Source organism: Cyprinodon tularosa, unplaced genomic scaffold (genome assembly GCF_016077235.1).
Source record: "Cyprinodon tularosa strain WSP-4 unplaced genomic scaffold, ASM1607723v1 ctg529, whole genome shotgun sequence".
Lineage (NCBI taxonomy): Eukaryota > Metazoa > Chordata > Actinopteri > Cyprinodontiformes > Cyprinodontidae > Cyprinodon > Cyprinodon tularosa.
Window position 1 is genome coordinate 527,850 of NW_024039262.1, and position 16,659 is coordinate 544,508.

At 39.2% G+C, this 16,659-nt stretch overlaps 1 protein-coding gene across 1 annotated transcript in view; it reads left to right on the forward strand.

Annotated features, from left to right (window-relative positions):
• The window catches only part of LOC119795966 (seizure 6-like protein), a 199,611-nt gene that overhangs the window by 137,844 nt on the left and 45,108 nt on the right, over window positions 1-16,659 (forward strand). Inside the window, exons 6-9 of the mRNA XM_038304232.1 lie at window positions 3,616-3,787; window positions 4,482-4,648; window positions 4,720-4,914; window positions 10,212-10,350. Of these exons, the coding sequence (XP_038160160.1) occupies window positions 3,616-3,787; window positions 4,482-4,648; window positions 4,720-4,914; window positions 10,212-10,350 (673 nt within the window). The remainder of the gene's footprint in view (window positions 1-3,615; window positions 3,788-4,481; window positions 4,649-4,719; window positions 4,915-10,211; window positions 10,351-16,659) is intronic.

The window sequence follows — 16,659 nt, forward strand, 5'->3', positions numbered from 1 at the left end:
AAAACGCGCGTTAAATACGCGCGTTCTGACCGACACAACGCGCGTATTTAACGCGCGTTCTGACCGACACAACGCGCGTATTTAACGCGCGTCTTGCGGTACTATCATGACGCGCGTAAAAGGCGGCGCTTGTTGGTAAAAGACGGCGTAAAAAGCGTCGTAATCTCGGGGGAACGCGCGTTTTTTGCGGGTTAACTTCAATCTTAACGCGAGAATTCAATGCGAAATATGACCTTCTTGGCTTGCCATATTTTTCAGAGTTGAGCGCGCGCCAGACCGGTTTTGCGCGCGCGCGTGTTGTCTCACTGCACGCTCGGATTGGTTCCTGCGCGCTCAAACCGATGGCACAAATATCTCTCCATATATTAGCAGCTTTTGGTCCAAAGGAGGAAACCATCAGTTCTCCTCCAGACTTCATCCCCATCACAGGGTGAGGGAGAAGGTGAGGGTGATAGATCCTCCCTGCGTTCACGCCCACCACCATCAAACTTCCTAGCAGGAATTACGCTGTATCTGCTTCCACTGCAAACCTTCTTTCTTGCTTTTTCTTTAATTTCTTTTTTTTACTTCTTTTTGTGGGGCGGTAAACAGCAGCTAGGTTAATAGAAAGGTCAAAGAATTCTTTTTATCTTGGCCGGACGCATTCCGGCGCATTCCTCAGGAAGCTGGCTTGTCACATTTCATGAGCATTACGCTGCCAAACATTCTTTCCTTTCTTTTATTTATTTATTCTACTTATTTTGGGTAAACAGCAGCTAGGTTAATACAGCAATCCAAGACATCTTTTATTGCAGACCTCCAGGTGCATCGCTGCACCTGAGGGGAGCAGCTTTACCTGATGCTTCTTAATGGCCAAGTATCATTTCATGGACATTATGCTTGCTTAGGGTTATGCATATGTTCGGTCGTTGTTGTTCATAAGTTCTGGACTCATTATGAATACTTTATTCAGCATTTTAGGAGGTTGTGGGACGTCAGGCATACTCTTTCTAAATCGGTAAGGTGTGACAGGGCCTTAACATGGTTTTAAATGCAGCACACAAATACGTCCTTTATTTGGCCAATCTGGAGGGTCCTTTCCCATAATTCAGTTCAGGTCGAAGCAGATTGGTCAAACTCAGGTAGTCATGCTTGACGTTCCTAGGCACAAATTGTAAATAACATAAAAATAAATTACACCTTCTATAACACAGAATAAACTTTTAAGGCATTTTGAGAATAACTTACACAGCAAAAAAAATTTAGTATCTAATTATCTAATTTTAAGAGTAAAAATACTCAATCCTTATGCAAACCATCTTATTTACCTACTTAAATGAAGGGTAATACATTTAATTTAACACATTTTTTGCTTATTTTTTGCAGTTTTTTGTGCAGTATAAATACTTGAAAAGCAATCAGATGTTTCTCAGCACCATCTTGCCTCGGCTGCTGTCAGCTAACCAGGAAGTCTTCCCGCTCATCATGCTAAACTGCTGGGTGGAAATTAAACACATGACTTATTCATATTTTCAGACTTTCATGTTCATCTTCATTTAATACTTTGGCTTGCTATTGAATAAATCTTGGCTGACATAAAGGTTAAGCTTCAAAATTATTATTAATATTTTTTTTTTTACTATACTGGAGTGAGTTATATGAGGAGATGAAGAATTAACTCATCCTCACATAAATAAATATATGTTTATTAGTTACATTTATGAATAAATATTTTCTTATATAATTTTTTACGTGAAAAAATTCATTGTTTGTTAACTATTTATGAAAAGAAAAAAAGTAAAAGAAAAGATTACATTAGTAACATATTGTGCTTCTAACCCCCTATCCACACTAGGGGTGGAACGGTTCACAAAATCCACGGTTCGGTTCGGTTCACGGTTTCGTGGTCACGGTTTACGGTTCGGTTCGGTATATGTTTATTGTTACACCGAAAAATAAAAAAAATAAAAAAACATTTATGAAAAAATAAAAATTTATGAAAAAATCCCCCAAAATTAATGAATTGTAATTATTTTTAATGATCCGCGGAAACCCTGGATAATTTCCACATGTTTTGCTGCTTTGAATTTAATCATCTCGCGCATGCCCTCTACGATCTCCACAGCGGAGGCTGTATGCTTTGCTTTGTGCAGGCGTCTGGAGCGCAGTGTAGCGCTGATGGAGTATGTTGGATTTCGGGGTTAGCATGACATGTTGGTCATGTTGCTCTTAGCATAAATCCACACACAGGCACCAAATGCCTTACACATATCTTTAATGGTAACACTATTGTCTTATGACAGTACATGAGATTACAGTACATTGTGTCATAATTGTATGTATTTACTTAAAATGTTGTCCTTATTTTATTAACATTTATATAGCACTTAGGTTGAAAGTTAGTGTGGAAATTACTTCTTCTGTGATCAGTTCCTAATTCAACAAGACTAAAAACAATAATATAATATAATAATTAGTGCAGTTTCTAAATCAATGAGATCCTTAAATTCGAGGTGTCTATTTCTAATTTATAAATTATTTTTATGCTCTCTGTTACCTTTTTTGTTTACAACTCTAATGTCTCTTTTCTTTAACAGCAGAAACATGCCTGTGGCTACGGTACAAAGACTAAATTTACAAAAACAGGAGCAAATGGTCTGGGTCCAGAAAAAAATGCTTAATTTATCCTCAATATTGTGGATGAGAAATTTATTTGTATGTTTAAAAACCAGGTTTTTCATAGCCAAATAATTCCTCTAAGCTGATATATTTTTCACAAGAATGTTGTTTTTCTTAATCTCTTTGAAAATCAACACAGAAAGCTTTAGGCATCTTCTAGATGATTTCATGATAAGTTTTCCATTAATAATTAAAAGTAAGAACCCTGATCTAAATAATAATTTATTCATAACTTTGGTCCCATGGCGATGTTGCATTAGATTTTTTAAATTCTGTTACTAGTTATAAAGGTTGGGACTCCACTGGTTTCATATATGTATGCCCGATGGTGTCACGGTTGCTAGGCGATCAAGTTACATTAAGATGATGATGGTAAAAGGATGCAGCCACTGAATTGGGACGTGTTAGAAATATTTTATTTATACTTTTACTCCGTGTGTGTTTCATGGGTTGTGTACTGATTAACTATTATGATGTATAATGTGTGATTCATCGCTTATTAACTCTTGCTAAAGATCGTTACAGATAAAGGTCATGCAACGGACTGTAACGGGCTGTAAAAGAGTCCTGAACATCCTCTATCACATGTTTCTTCTAAACATGTGTTCTTGAAACAAATTTAATTGTAAAACAACCACATGCTTTGTTTTAACATATATGCTGAGGTTTAAAGTAAGATCATTTTGTTTCCCTTTCCCTTAGTACAACCTCAGCTTGTGTAATTAGGGATATCCCTTTACTTTAATAAATAGCGAGGAGAAAGCTGAAGACGAGCAGAGTGGGTTGGAGATTTGTAAACTCTGCAGTCTCTTCCTACTCTCCTCGCGAGTAAAACTAAACTAATTGTCTCTGTGCCTTTTTCTTTCCCTGCATGTATGTATGATGTTTTAGGTGTTTAGACCTGACAGGACGCATCCATATTGTAGTGTTTATAAAAACATACTATCTTCCCTGTAGCTCTTTGTGGAGGCACAGTAAAGAATGCAACAGTAGGGCGGGTGCTGTCCCCATCTCCCCACCACGGACCCAATGCCACTTTGGACCGTTCCTGCTCCTGGTCTCTGGAGGCACCAAAGGACCAAAGGCTGCATCTTCACCTAGAGAGGCTGGCCCTGGGACCAACGGACCGGTAGGGGCAAGCAAAGTTAGCAAGTTATGATCCCCAGGTCCAAGTCAGTTCAGAGTATTGTCATCTAAATACATGTCATCTAATCCAAGGGTTCAGAAATGCACCAGCCTGTGACCCAAAACATAACAACTGGCGACCCCCTAAAAATACTGATCATTTCTTCACTGTATATTTATCCATAAATATAAAGAGACTTAACATTAGATCTTGACAAATTTTATTGTAATTTTGTACACAAAGGGTGCATACAAAACGAAATTTCGTTCAGTACAGCAAGACATTTCCATTTCTTAAAGTGCAACAATGATAACATATAAACATGGTGATCAAATGTAGATATAAGACTGAAATATGTTTTATAATTTTTCCAAATTTTTTTTATTTTTTAATAGCAGTTAATGATTTCTTTTATCATTTTAGATGTAATTTAGATTATTCAATGGAGATTACTTAATTGTGCATTTTTTGCTTTTATTGTATATTTGATATTAAGCACAAAATACACAGACTTTAAAGAGAATATATCAGGATAAGAATGTTGCTGCTTTACTGTAAGTAAAATAACAGGAACACATATTTTTATTCTATTCCCATGAACAGCTAAATCTATGTATTTAAACATATTAAAAAAGTGTTTAATTGAATAAATAAGGTTGATTTACTCTACTGGACTGTTCTGTGTAAATCCCTGCAGACTGGTGTTATGGAGTGGCCTGGATGCCGGTTCTGTCGTGCTGTTTGATTCGGGCCGGGGCGGACAGATTCCCTTTGAGGGGGTTATCAGTGAGGGTCCAGCTGTGAGGGTCCAGTTCATCACCGATCAGCCCAACCATGAGACGGGGTTTAACATTCGCTATGAAGGTACAGGAAGTAGCAGAACCTCTCTGCAGTTTAACGTTTGCTTACATCCTTCTTTCTGTTTGCTGTTGCAGCCTTTGAGCGCGGCCACTGCTACGAGCCCTACCTCCAGAACGGAAACTTTACAACATCAGACCCCTTGTATGCCGTCGGAACCGTGGTCCAATTCACATGTGACCCGGGTCATTCTTTAGAACAAGGCCCTCCAGTAATAGAGTGCATAAGTGCCAGGGACCCGTACTGGAACGATACTGAACCTATCTGCAAAGGTACAATAAAGTTTTTCATGTTTTGACGCTAAATTAGTCTTAGTCTAAGGCATTCACTGGTTTTTAAAACTTGTTCTACCTGATGAGTGGTTTTGAGTTGGTGAATAAATAATATATTTTTAAGGGGTTTTAAGAAATTAGGGGTAAGTTATTTTATTTTTTTCCAAGAATGATGGTGTGCAAAGTGTGGTAAGGGCTCCGTGTGTGACCCCAAACAGATTCTGTGTTACGTCAAATAGGAAAATTCAGAGTTTTAATTTCATGTATTTCTTCTAGCTCAAACTAATTGAATAAACTGTCACAGTCTTGGTTAGGTTTAAGTTTTTCTTTTGAGTTTTCAGTTTCATTTTGATCCATGTTTTTCTTTGTTTTATTGGTTTAATTCCTATTTTGTGGTATAATCTGGATGTACTTGAGTTCTTAGGTTTTTCTTGGTGGCCGTCTGTTTCCCTCTTGTGGGTCGGTCTCCTTTTCCCTAGCTCCTTTCTAGAGTCCTCTGTTCACACCTGTTCACACCTGCTTCCAGTCCTGTCTTTGTTCAGTCTCCCATATATACTCTACCTGTGCAGTTTCCTCGTCTTTTCCTGGCTCCCCACGTGAGTTTTCCCATGATTTTTGGTTTCCAGTATTTTGTACTTTGGTTTTTGGATTTTTTGCCTCAATTATTTAATTAAATCTTCAAAAACACACCTCTGCCTCTTCGCCTCTGCATTTGGATCCTCAAAACCTCAATCCAACCCTGACACTAACTGTATGATCATCTTTAATACAACAAACATGTAAAACCCTTTTTGTGTTTGATCTACCATGCTTCTCGTCCCTCACTTGGAAAATCTACTTTAATCTACAGTCTTTGCTCTTTAGTTGAGCACTTTATTAAAATTATCAGCCAATGAAATCAATATTTTCACCCCTTAAATAAGAATAATATAGATACACTCCAGTTGATATGAGATTATTAATGTTTTTATATTATTCCTAATTTCAGAGGCAGATCATTAACTCCTTGCTCAAATCCAAATTTTTTTTTCTTCACTTTTTGCACTGCTGTCCTACAGGAAATCTGACTAATGTATTTATTATTACATTCTCATATCTTACAGAACGGGTAAAAGACAATTACGGTGCTTCACAAATAAACCCTCCCATTTTGAGCTATGATACTTTTTAACTTTCATGTAATTTTGATTAGTCGATTTTGGCCCAGGCAACAAAGGTTTGGAAACTTTTCTGTGCAAATTATGGCAACCACAAAACAGGCTTAAATCAGGAGTCTTTGTCAATTATGCCTAGTAAAGTCCCGATTACAGCTTTTTCTTTTTGATACGATATCTCATATTGCAGCTCTGAGTTTTGATCAATACTGGTATTGGCCCGATATCATGTTGTAGTGTGCCATATTAGAAACGACCTGATCAAGTGATGTAACTCAACCAGAGAAAAATAATTATGCTTAGTTCAGAACGCACACGATAAAGGCAGCAGAAGCAGCTAGTTTACATGCAAAGTCTTTGGTTGATGTGAATCCAGGCACATCAAAAGGTCCTGAAGTGTTTCGAGCAGCTGCAGGACCGTATTCTGGTGCCTGCAGCTTGGAATGCGTACATGAAAAACGCCTTCCAGACCCCGCTAACATTAGCTGAAAACCACAAAGATGCGACTGGGCCAGAGGCTGCCATTGAAGGGGATTTCCAGTGACAGACGGGGGTTTCATGTGTGGCCAACAGCAAAATAAAATTTTAAGGCAGGATCTTAATCCTTCTGAATATTGAATAAAATGGGGGAAAAAAGTGTTGAATGCTGGAAAAACTATAAATCACAATACTAGTCTTTACATTAGTTGACATTTTATCACTGCTGCAGTTTAGAAATGGAAATGTCTGGAGAGCTGTACTGAACTAAATGTGATTTTGTATACACTTTTTTGCTGCTTCCAGCGCTTGCAGTCTGAATATAGCATTAACAATAGTAGTTAGGGGAACGGCTGAACCATTTATTAATAACCCATGGGTGTTTTTCTATCAACATGCTTATACAAATTTTAGCGGCAGGTCATTATTCTGATTTTAGTTTTTTTACTCGCATGAAAAAGATATATTCATTTTCGAGGAGTCAAATTCAGAGATGAGGAGGCAGAGGTGAGTTTTGCTGATTGAAATACTAAAGCAACAGAAACAAAGAATGGGCTAATGAGCTGATATGGAGCAGGTGTGGATAGAAGTGACTACAAGGGAGCAAGGCGAGACAGGCACAAGGGGGCAACAGAGAGTAACTCAAGAAATACAAGTCTGCATAAATATAACACAAAATGGAAAAGAAATCAATAAACAAGAAAACACAGAATAACATACATCAAAGTGGAACTGAAAACTAAAAAAGAAACTCAGACAGAAGTCCACACGGAGAACCATAAAACAAAATTTGAACTACTACAAAGAAAGAATCAATTTTATTCCCTCTCCTGGTGCCTGACCTCATGTTTTAAAACAAACATTCCCTTTCTTTGTCTGTTTGGTGTCTGTTTCCAGGATCCCCCCAGAGATTTGCAACTCTGAGTGGTTCAGCATGTAGGGTTGATGCAGGTAGTCTTCTTTATCTAAAGAGCAGATAACTTCATAGCTAAATATCATCAGGGAGTCCAAGGAACACTTTGGAAACTTTAAGTTTTAATGGTTACAAAACATGAAAGATCTTAACAAAAATTTTTTCCAACACTCTACCACATTAAAGAGGACTGAAGATGTTGGCCATTCAAAGGCGTCCCTGAAAGAGTCCAATATCTAAAAGCTGAGTGTAAGATACTGGCAAGCAAAGCATGTGTGGAATGCCAGAACAAAGTGGCAAGACGTGTTGTTGGATGACGGTAGAGATTCAGAGGGATTAGTTGGTTTCACGTTTGACTGGATGGCAGGAACACTAAATCATGACTCCAATTGGAGCTGATGAATGTTTGAAAATTGGATCTGAACAGACAGAACTTCAGATTAGTCAAGCTTTTTAAAGATTTAGAAACTTAGAGACTGGGGTAACTGTGTCACTGAATCAAAAATAAATTGATGTAACGCCTGGAATGGATGTTGATTGGGGACAGCTGAAAAAGTAATATCTTTCTTGTGGTTTCTGTCATCTGATTGGATCCTGCTCAGTTTATCAATCTCCTGACAAAAGAGTTGATTGAGGGCAGGAAGTCCCACAACTAAGTGGCAGGCACCAGCGACTGGGGATAAGGAGATCCACGCTGACCAACAAACACTTGGTGGCTAACAAAAATAACCCTTTAATGAAGGCTAGACTGTAGGAAAAGTCAGCTTGGACAGAATTAGTGATTACAGGAAAAAAGAAAAAGAAACAGATAGTTATTGTCCCTTAATCTGGAGCATGCCTCTAGCAGATTCTAACTAGAACCATAATCTTTTTTTCCAGAAGAGTGCTGTCCTAGAAACAGTTTATTAACTGCATTGAAGACTCACATAAAAAGGTCACCACTCAAAGGAAAATTATGCAAATTTAACTCGTCCCGACCAGTAGGTTGTGCACTGCTGCTGGCTCACTCTTATTTGAACACATTATACCGTCTGCCAGATGGTTGTCAGGTTCTAATTCTAACCATTGGTCCTGATCCCCTTTATTTGTTTTAAGTTGGCGGCTCAAAGCTTGACCAATGTTCACACTTGGTTTGCTTCTTTCTATGTTTACTTGAATATGAGCAATATAATGAGAAGAGGGAGCAATTGTCTCAGTTCTATCTGCCATGGCTGCCTCTTCTTGCATTGGTGCTCTTTACCCGTTGGATTTCTACAATGTGCCACTGTCCTTCTTCAATCTTCTCCTTTTAGCCTCCAGAGCCGGCCACCGCCACTTCCCTGCAGTGGTCCTCTCTCTGTCTAGAGCAGGGGTCTTAAACGTTTTCCAGGCCAAGGACCCCCAAACTGATGGAGAGATGGAGCATGGACCCCTTAATTATATATATTGTATAAAATTGTGTTCTATCAAACTAGTCCTATAGTCACTCTATTACATATGGAGTAATGTAACAAAAGTAATTTTGCCCTGGGATTATTAAAGTATTTCTGATTCTGATTCCTGGTTGATGGGACAGGTGTTGTAAATGAAATTGTGTCCAACTTGAAAGAGCTCCTGTGTGTCACTGAATGTGTGCATTGATGACTGAAAGACATTATCTGCCTCCAATTATCTGTTTATTACAGTGTGTCAAATTCATGGTAATAAGTGAAAAAAGTTGCAGGGGGAATAAAAAAAAATTGTCTAATCAACCAAAATTTTCATGACCCCCTGTTGAAGACCCATGACCCACCCCCGCCTTGTCTTGGTTCTGGCGCTCCTTCTTTGCCGGAGTTCTTGCTCTGATTTCTCTCTGCTTCTGTCCGTACCCAAAAAAATGCCATCTCACCTTACCTTGAGCTCTGCAGTAAGCAGCCATGATCCTTCCAAATTTTCTGGACTCCCCAAACTAGCACCATCTCTGGAGGACCTGCTGGATCCAGGGAAACCGGCACATTTGTTCCACTTTCCAAAGTGAATAAAACACTTTGACTTTTTCCATAAAACCAAAGTCTACCATGTTGAGCAGAAACCACCAACCAGCAAATTGAACAATGTAGTGAAGTAGTGGTAGTAGTTTGCCTGATGCTTGAATTACTGTTGCTCGCCCAGAACATTAGTGATGGTGAAATATCTGGTGAGCAAAAGTACAAAAACTGGAGATTTTTTTTGCAGGTTCTGTGTTCAATGTGAATGGACCATTATGGGGCTTCAACCTACTTTTCCTTTTGGAGCCAAATCTTTCTTGGCACTATTACAGAAATAAAATTAATACTTTTATTATGCACCCCTTTAGATTTTTGGAAAAATGATAATAAAAACATTTGTTGCTTTAACATTTAAATAGAAGTTTGTCAACAGACATAGACAATTTGCCAAATATGTGTCGTCTTTACTGGAAGAAGCAGCAGAACAACAGAGATAAATAACCTTAGAAGTCACAGCAGTCAATGTTTGTTAAACTGATGCTGCAGTACTTGTCAGGGTTGACTTCATTTGACCACAGTAGAATTATAATCTCGAACTCACTGCTGTCAGAAACTATTGTGTTACTGTTTTTCCTTAAACTGAGACAGCTCTCATTCTATTTATAGTGATGCTATCTGTGGTGTTTCGACAGATTCCAGTTTTAGTTTATTATTCTAAAACAAAATTTAAAAAATGAATATCTAGTCTTCGATACAAATCAACCACTTACTGGCTGTTGTTCACGCTGCCTTTTCACCCCCCTGCAGCCCAGTGTGGTGGCGACCTGACGGGTCCAGGAGGAGTGATTCTGTCCCCAAACTGGCCTGAATGGTACGGAGAAGGAGAGGACTGCAGCTGGAGGATACATGTTGGAGAAGACAAACGAGTGCTGCTTGATGTTCAGCTGTAAGGATATCACCCGTTGGAAAAAAGTCAAACATTCATATTAGGTTAATATAACCATATATTTGTTAAGAAGATTACTGTAGTAGCCATTCAGAATTTTTCAACTTTCCTTGATGGGTCCTTGGCTGGTGTTTGGCTGGTCCTTGGCTGGTCTTTGGCTGGTCCTTGGCTGGTCTTTGGTTGGTCCTTGGCTGGTCTTTGGTTGGTCCTTGGCTGGTCCTTGGCTGGTCTTTGGTTGGTCCTTGGCTGGTCTTTGGTTGGTCCTTGGCTGGTCTTTGGCTGGTCCTTGGCTGGTCCTTGGATGGTCCTTGGCTGGTCTTTGGCTGGTCCTTGGCTGGTCCTTGGCTGGTCCTTGGTTGGTCTTTGGTTGGTCCTTGGCTGGTCTTTGGCTGGTCCTTGGCTGGTCTTTGGCTGGTCCTTGGCTGGTCCATGGCTGGTCTTTGGTTGGTCCTTGGCTGGTCTTTGGCTGGTCCTTGGCTGGTCTTTGGCTGGTCCTTGGCCGGTCTTTGGTTGGTCATTGGCTGGTCTTTGGTTGGTCCTTGGCTAGTCTTTGGCTGGACCTTGGCTGGTCTTTTCGCTGGTCTTGGCTGGTCTTTGGTTGGTCCTTGGCTAGTCTTTGGCTGGACCTTGGCTGGTCTTTTCGCTGGTCTTGGCTGGTCTCCTACAATTCCTTTTTATACATCTATCTTTGTTCAAAAATATTGTTTCTGTCATTATTTGTGGACATTAAGATCTAAAAAGAAGCATCATCTACTGGTCAGCAATACCGTGAAAGGGTGGAGTCAGAGTAAAACAATATGCAAGATGGGGTCACTCCATTGTAGGGGTGTGGGAAATAATCGTTTTGGCGATATATCGTGATATTCGGCTGCCCAATATAATATCGATCTTTCACTTCTTAGTATCGATTTAAAAAAAATATATGGTTACATAAAACATTGATGGGAAAATGGGCTACCTCTGCACCACCACTCTGGCAGAAAGCGCTGTGGAGCCCTTTAACTATGTGTGCAGCACCAAATCTGTATTTGAGGCAGTCACAGTGGAAGAAAACCCCAAGCAACATGGATAATAATACCTAATCAATATTTTCTGATGAAAATATACAGCACTTGCTGTTTTATCTCATCATTTGATTTTGATAGCTGGGGACAATATGACAATATATAGTGATACTGCAATATCGTGATACTTAGTATCGTGACCCAAGTATCGCAACATGTATCGAATCGGAACACTCTACCAATACTCACCTCTACTCCATTGGCTGGAGGTTGGATGGGAATGGCCATTTTGAATTCCTGCTACTGTACCTGTCAGCCTGAGTGTAGTGAGATATTAAAGCACTACAATGCTTGTGTGTTGGTGGGTAATTTCCCCTGCTTTAAATATCGCACCCTTTTCAAGAGTCCATGTTTAAGTAAGAAAACAGATTTGACACTGTCGATGTCTGTTAGGTTTCCTATAAGGTATTCTTGTTTCTTGTGGAACAATGGATCAGATCTATACCCTCAGCAGGATTCTGGAGGTTGCATGGGAGTTCGCCCAACCAGTCTACATGTGTTTTGTGGATCTGGAGGAGGCATTCGACCGTGTCCCTCGGGGGGTACTCTGGGAGTATGGAGTACCAGGCCCTTTGATAGGGGTTGTTAGGTCTCTGTATGACTGGTGTCAGAGCCTGGTCCACATTGCCGGCAGTAAGTCGCACTCGTTTCCGGTGAGAGTTGCATCTCTGTTATTCGCAGATGATGTGGTTCTGTTGGTTTCATCAGGGTGTGATCTAAACCTCTTACTGGAGCGGTTCGTAGCCGAGTGTGAAGCGGCAGGGATGAGAATTAGTGCATCCAAATACGAGACCATGGTCTTGAGCCGGAAAAGGGTCGAGTGCCTTCTCCAGGTTGGGGAGGATGTACTGCCCCTAGTGGAGGAGTTTAAGTATCTTGGGGTCTTGTTCACGAATGAGGGGAAGATGGAGCGGGAGATCGATAGGCGGATTCGTGCGGCATCTGCTGTGAGGCGGGCTCTGCACCGGTCTGTTGTGGTGAAGAGAGAGCTGAGCCAAAAAGCAAAGCTCTCAATTTACCGGTCGATCTACGTTCCTGTCCTCATCTATGGTCATGAGCTTTGGGCCATGACCGAAACAATGAGATCCCGGATACAAGCGGCTGAAATGAGTTTTCTCCGGAGTGTGTCTACATCTCCCTTAGAGATAGGGTGAGAAGCTCAGTCATCTGGGAAGGACTCAGAGTAGAGCCGCTGCTCCTCCACATCGAGAGGAGCCAGTTGAGGTGGCTCGGGCATCTGATTAGGATGCCTCCTGGACGTCTCCCTGGTGAGGTGTTCCAGGCACGTCCCACCGGGAGGAGGCCCAGGGGGAGACCCAGGACATGCTGGGTTTTAAGTTTTAATGGTTACAAAACCATTAGACAAAACCATCTAAATTAACATTAAGATGTTAATTTTTGCAAATCATTACAGAAGGAATATTTTATTAAAAATGTTTAAAAACAAATTGTAGGGGACCAGCCAAGGGCCCATCAAGGAAAATGGGGAAGTTTTGGGTGGCTACTACTGGGATTTCAATGCGTTCTTAATTCCTGCAAAAGCAATAAAAATATCTTATATTTTGTGTTTCTTAACAGATATAATAAAAATTGTATTAATCTAAAACTGTGTTTTAAAGAAACATATGGGATTATCATGTGTATCACATTTTATTAGACTGTTATTAATTTTTGATAACAGATGGTTAAAAACAATCTAGACTCATAAAAGCTTATTAAATCTTTAAGGTCAGCCATCAGGACATTCAGTTTTGAAAGACCAACTCAAAAATCTATCTAAAAAGAAAAACCAAACGTGTTGAAATCTGCCAGTGATATTCGTGTTTTGGACCCTAGGATAACATAATTTGTGGGCATGAATTGACCTGAATTTGGCGATTTGTATCACAACACATCGGTGACGATAGGATATAATTCACTACATTAATAAAGATGATATAATCCAGTGTTTTGATAACATGCCTCTGGAAACCCTCACTGGTTGTTGCTGTGCTGCGGAGCAGGTGAATAACAGGCTCCTGGTGGTTCACTGCCAACTAGCTGTTAGGGGTTTAATTGTAAGTCACATCTGCTCGAGTCCTTTTCATGAAGTGACATTGCGCTACACGATTGACTGAATGTTGACACATGATGTAAAACATTGTGGTAATAACATAATTATTAGTATAATGATATAGTATATCTAGGGTTGCCAATTCCCTGAAAAAAAAGGGACACCTCATGTGCGTGCCAGCTGACCTGACTGCCTTTTCCCCTCGTGGTGTGGTGTGTTTTTTTTAGCTCCCCTTTGTGTTAAATTCTTTTTTTTTTAACTATTTGACTCAAATCTGCATTGAATTAGATGCATATTTGTGAGTGACATGAAAATAATTATCCAGCAATTTAATACAAAATAACAAACTTTGCTGAATAAAATAAGTATCTTAGACATAAGCCTGTCCTGCTTAACTACAAACTGTAAAAATGATTATAGAAAAATAAATAAATAGTTCACATTTTTGGTGCAAGAGCAAACTTGTGCAAACTTGTAAACATATTTGTCGAAGGCTCACCACCCACAAAAGCAGCGTCAGCATTGAAATGACTCCGTTCCTCCCCCATATTGCTCAGTTGTCTCCCGCTATCTTCTCCGTGAGCAACACTTGGCTCGACCAATGGGTAGAGGGGATTGTAGATCGTGACATATATGCTGTCAACTCATTGGTCACAATGCAGGACAGGGCCCGGGAACAAGTTTACCATAAGTTTTGTATCTAAGGTGCCCTTGTTCTTCATTTCCCATTATCTTTTTACAGACTACTTTTTTAATCTTGCAGTAATTCGGGACAAAGTGCGTTCCTTTTCCACTAAATAAGGGTACTTTTATTTCTAAATACGGAACAATTACGTTTTTTAAGGGACGGTTGGCAACCCTAAGTATATCATTATACTAAAGAGTCGAGAGCATCTGTAATGTTAGCGTGTCTAATGATCGATGAAATTTTACCTCATAGATAAAAAAACTGGAAAAAAAACGTTCATGGTGAACAAAGTAACTGTTAGACCGTGGTATAAAGGGGTAGCGCTGTAGCTAGCTGTGTTCAGTAGCTAACAGGTTAGCCTCTTTTAGCTCGGTCAGTTAACCGTATTACAGTTTGAATTTGTATCAACAACAACCGTTCGTTTTCTAAAAGTAGAACAACTGTTTGATTTGTCTAAAATCTCTACGGAAGTCATTTTTTTAAGATGTTCAATTTGTCCTTCCTGCCCTCAGATTTTAATAAAAAGAATAAAAATAAGCTGAGACTTTTTGTCACTGTGTTAAATGGCAGAGCTCTGTCTTAGAAAGCTGAACTTTCCTTCAAGACTGACAACGGCTACTTTAGATCGCCAGTGAAACATAAAATAATACAAAATATAGGTAATAATATGTTGAGAACCCAATAGAGATTTGATTCTAAAGAAATAGGAGTAATACAGTTTGTCCGAGTGGAGTTGCCATATGTTGACGTCATAAGAAGGGGCGGGGCCCCAAGCAGATCTGGTACCTACACTGGAACTGGAACAACATTAGTAGCCTTTAATATGGGACCTGATGCCCAAACAGTGCCAGCTTGTAGTGACATGTACCTGAGGGAACTCTGCAGTGACACTGAAACCATCTATTATTTAGAAAAAAATGCTGCAGCATTAAATGAGTTTTATCACATTATTTGTTTACTTTTGTAAAAGAGGTGTTAGATTTTTTTTAATGCTTCAATTTTCAGTGTCTGACTTTTAAATTTTTAGTGTTTAGTTTAATTATTTTTAAAATGCCAAATATCCTTTCAGTGCAAGCTGTCACTGGTTCATCTTCATTTAAGCATGGATTCTAACAATCAGATGTAATAGCAGCAGCTACACATGCGTCCTGCGCTGCCAGTTTATTTAGGATTGGCAGTATGCACGGAGGCTCTTGCTTTTGTCACCGCTATAAATCCCGCCTTAAATGCTAATACTGTAACGTGATTGTTGGACTCGGATGAGTTGAGCTGGAGCAGCGCAAGAATTCAACTTGCAGGCAGGATAAATTATCTTTACCTATTTTAATTGGTATCAAAAACACTTATTTTAAGGTCACCTTAATTTTACTTTTTTTGGGAAGTGCAGTTATTATTAACCTTTTGTGGTATTTACCCCAATGCTTTTAAATAATTAGTGTCTGTCACTGCATTCATACTGCCAGATTCTTGGCCGTGAAATAATCCTTCTTTAGGAAGATTTAATTTTCTGTTTGGGAAACTATATAATCCATTTTTAGCCACTTCTCACATTTGACCTGACTTTTATAAATTGTTAAACCAACAGGATAAAAAATGTATGTTTTATACTGGAATAATTTACAGTTGGTGTTAAAATATGTCTATAATACTAGCTAAACTAGCTGGAAATTATAAATATCATCTCACACTTTCACCGGATGTTCTCATTTTTTATAGCATTTATGTCTTGAGATGAAATATCATTCTAATGTGATTGTGCATCCTTAAGATAAAAAGAAACAGACATAACAACTCTGTTCTGTTTCTTTTCTTCAGCTTTAAAGGGAAATAAAAGGAAAAGTCTGTGATGGTAAAATAAATTTAACGTTCGTCCCACCTGTCGATAACCTCTAGATGTTATATATGGTTGTTATCTTGACTGAATCGCCTGCGCGTCGCCTGTTTCATTGCTTCCAATTACAGCTTTTATTAGTAGGGCTCCTTTCCTCCTTTATTTTCTCCACCAGACACTCTGGAGCTCAAAAGTTAAGTTCATTGAAAATTCAGTCCTAGTTGTAAAGTTTAATAAAGCCTCCATGTTTTTTAATCGCACTCTGTTGTTGAAGCCGTAGATTTAATCCAGTTTATTTTGTAGCCATTTCAAGCAGGGGCGGATTTAGGAAATATGGGGCCCTAGTCAAAGACCAGCAGGGGGCCCTCTGAATTGAGAAGACAACACATTAAACAGACCCATTATACAGACATTTTTATTGACTAGAGAAACACTTTGTTCTACATTTTGTCCCTCTCTTCTTATCCCTTTTCTTGCTGTTTTCTTTCTGTTTTCTTTTGTCCCTTTTTCTTTTCATATTGTCAATGTGCTCAGCTGACTTTCCATGCTATCTCATAAGAAATTAAAGTTTTTTTCCCAGCCCATTCTAACTTAGCTGATTACTCATTCCTGTGTTTCAAAAAAGGCGAAAGCAAAAGTAAATAACCCAGTCCTTCTTTTAGCTGTAGACAAG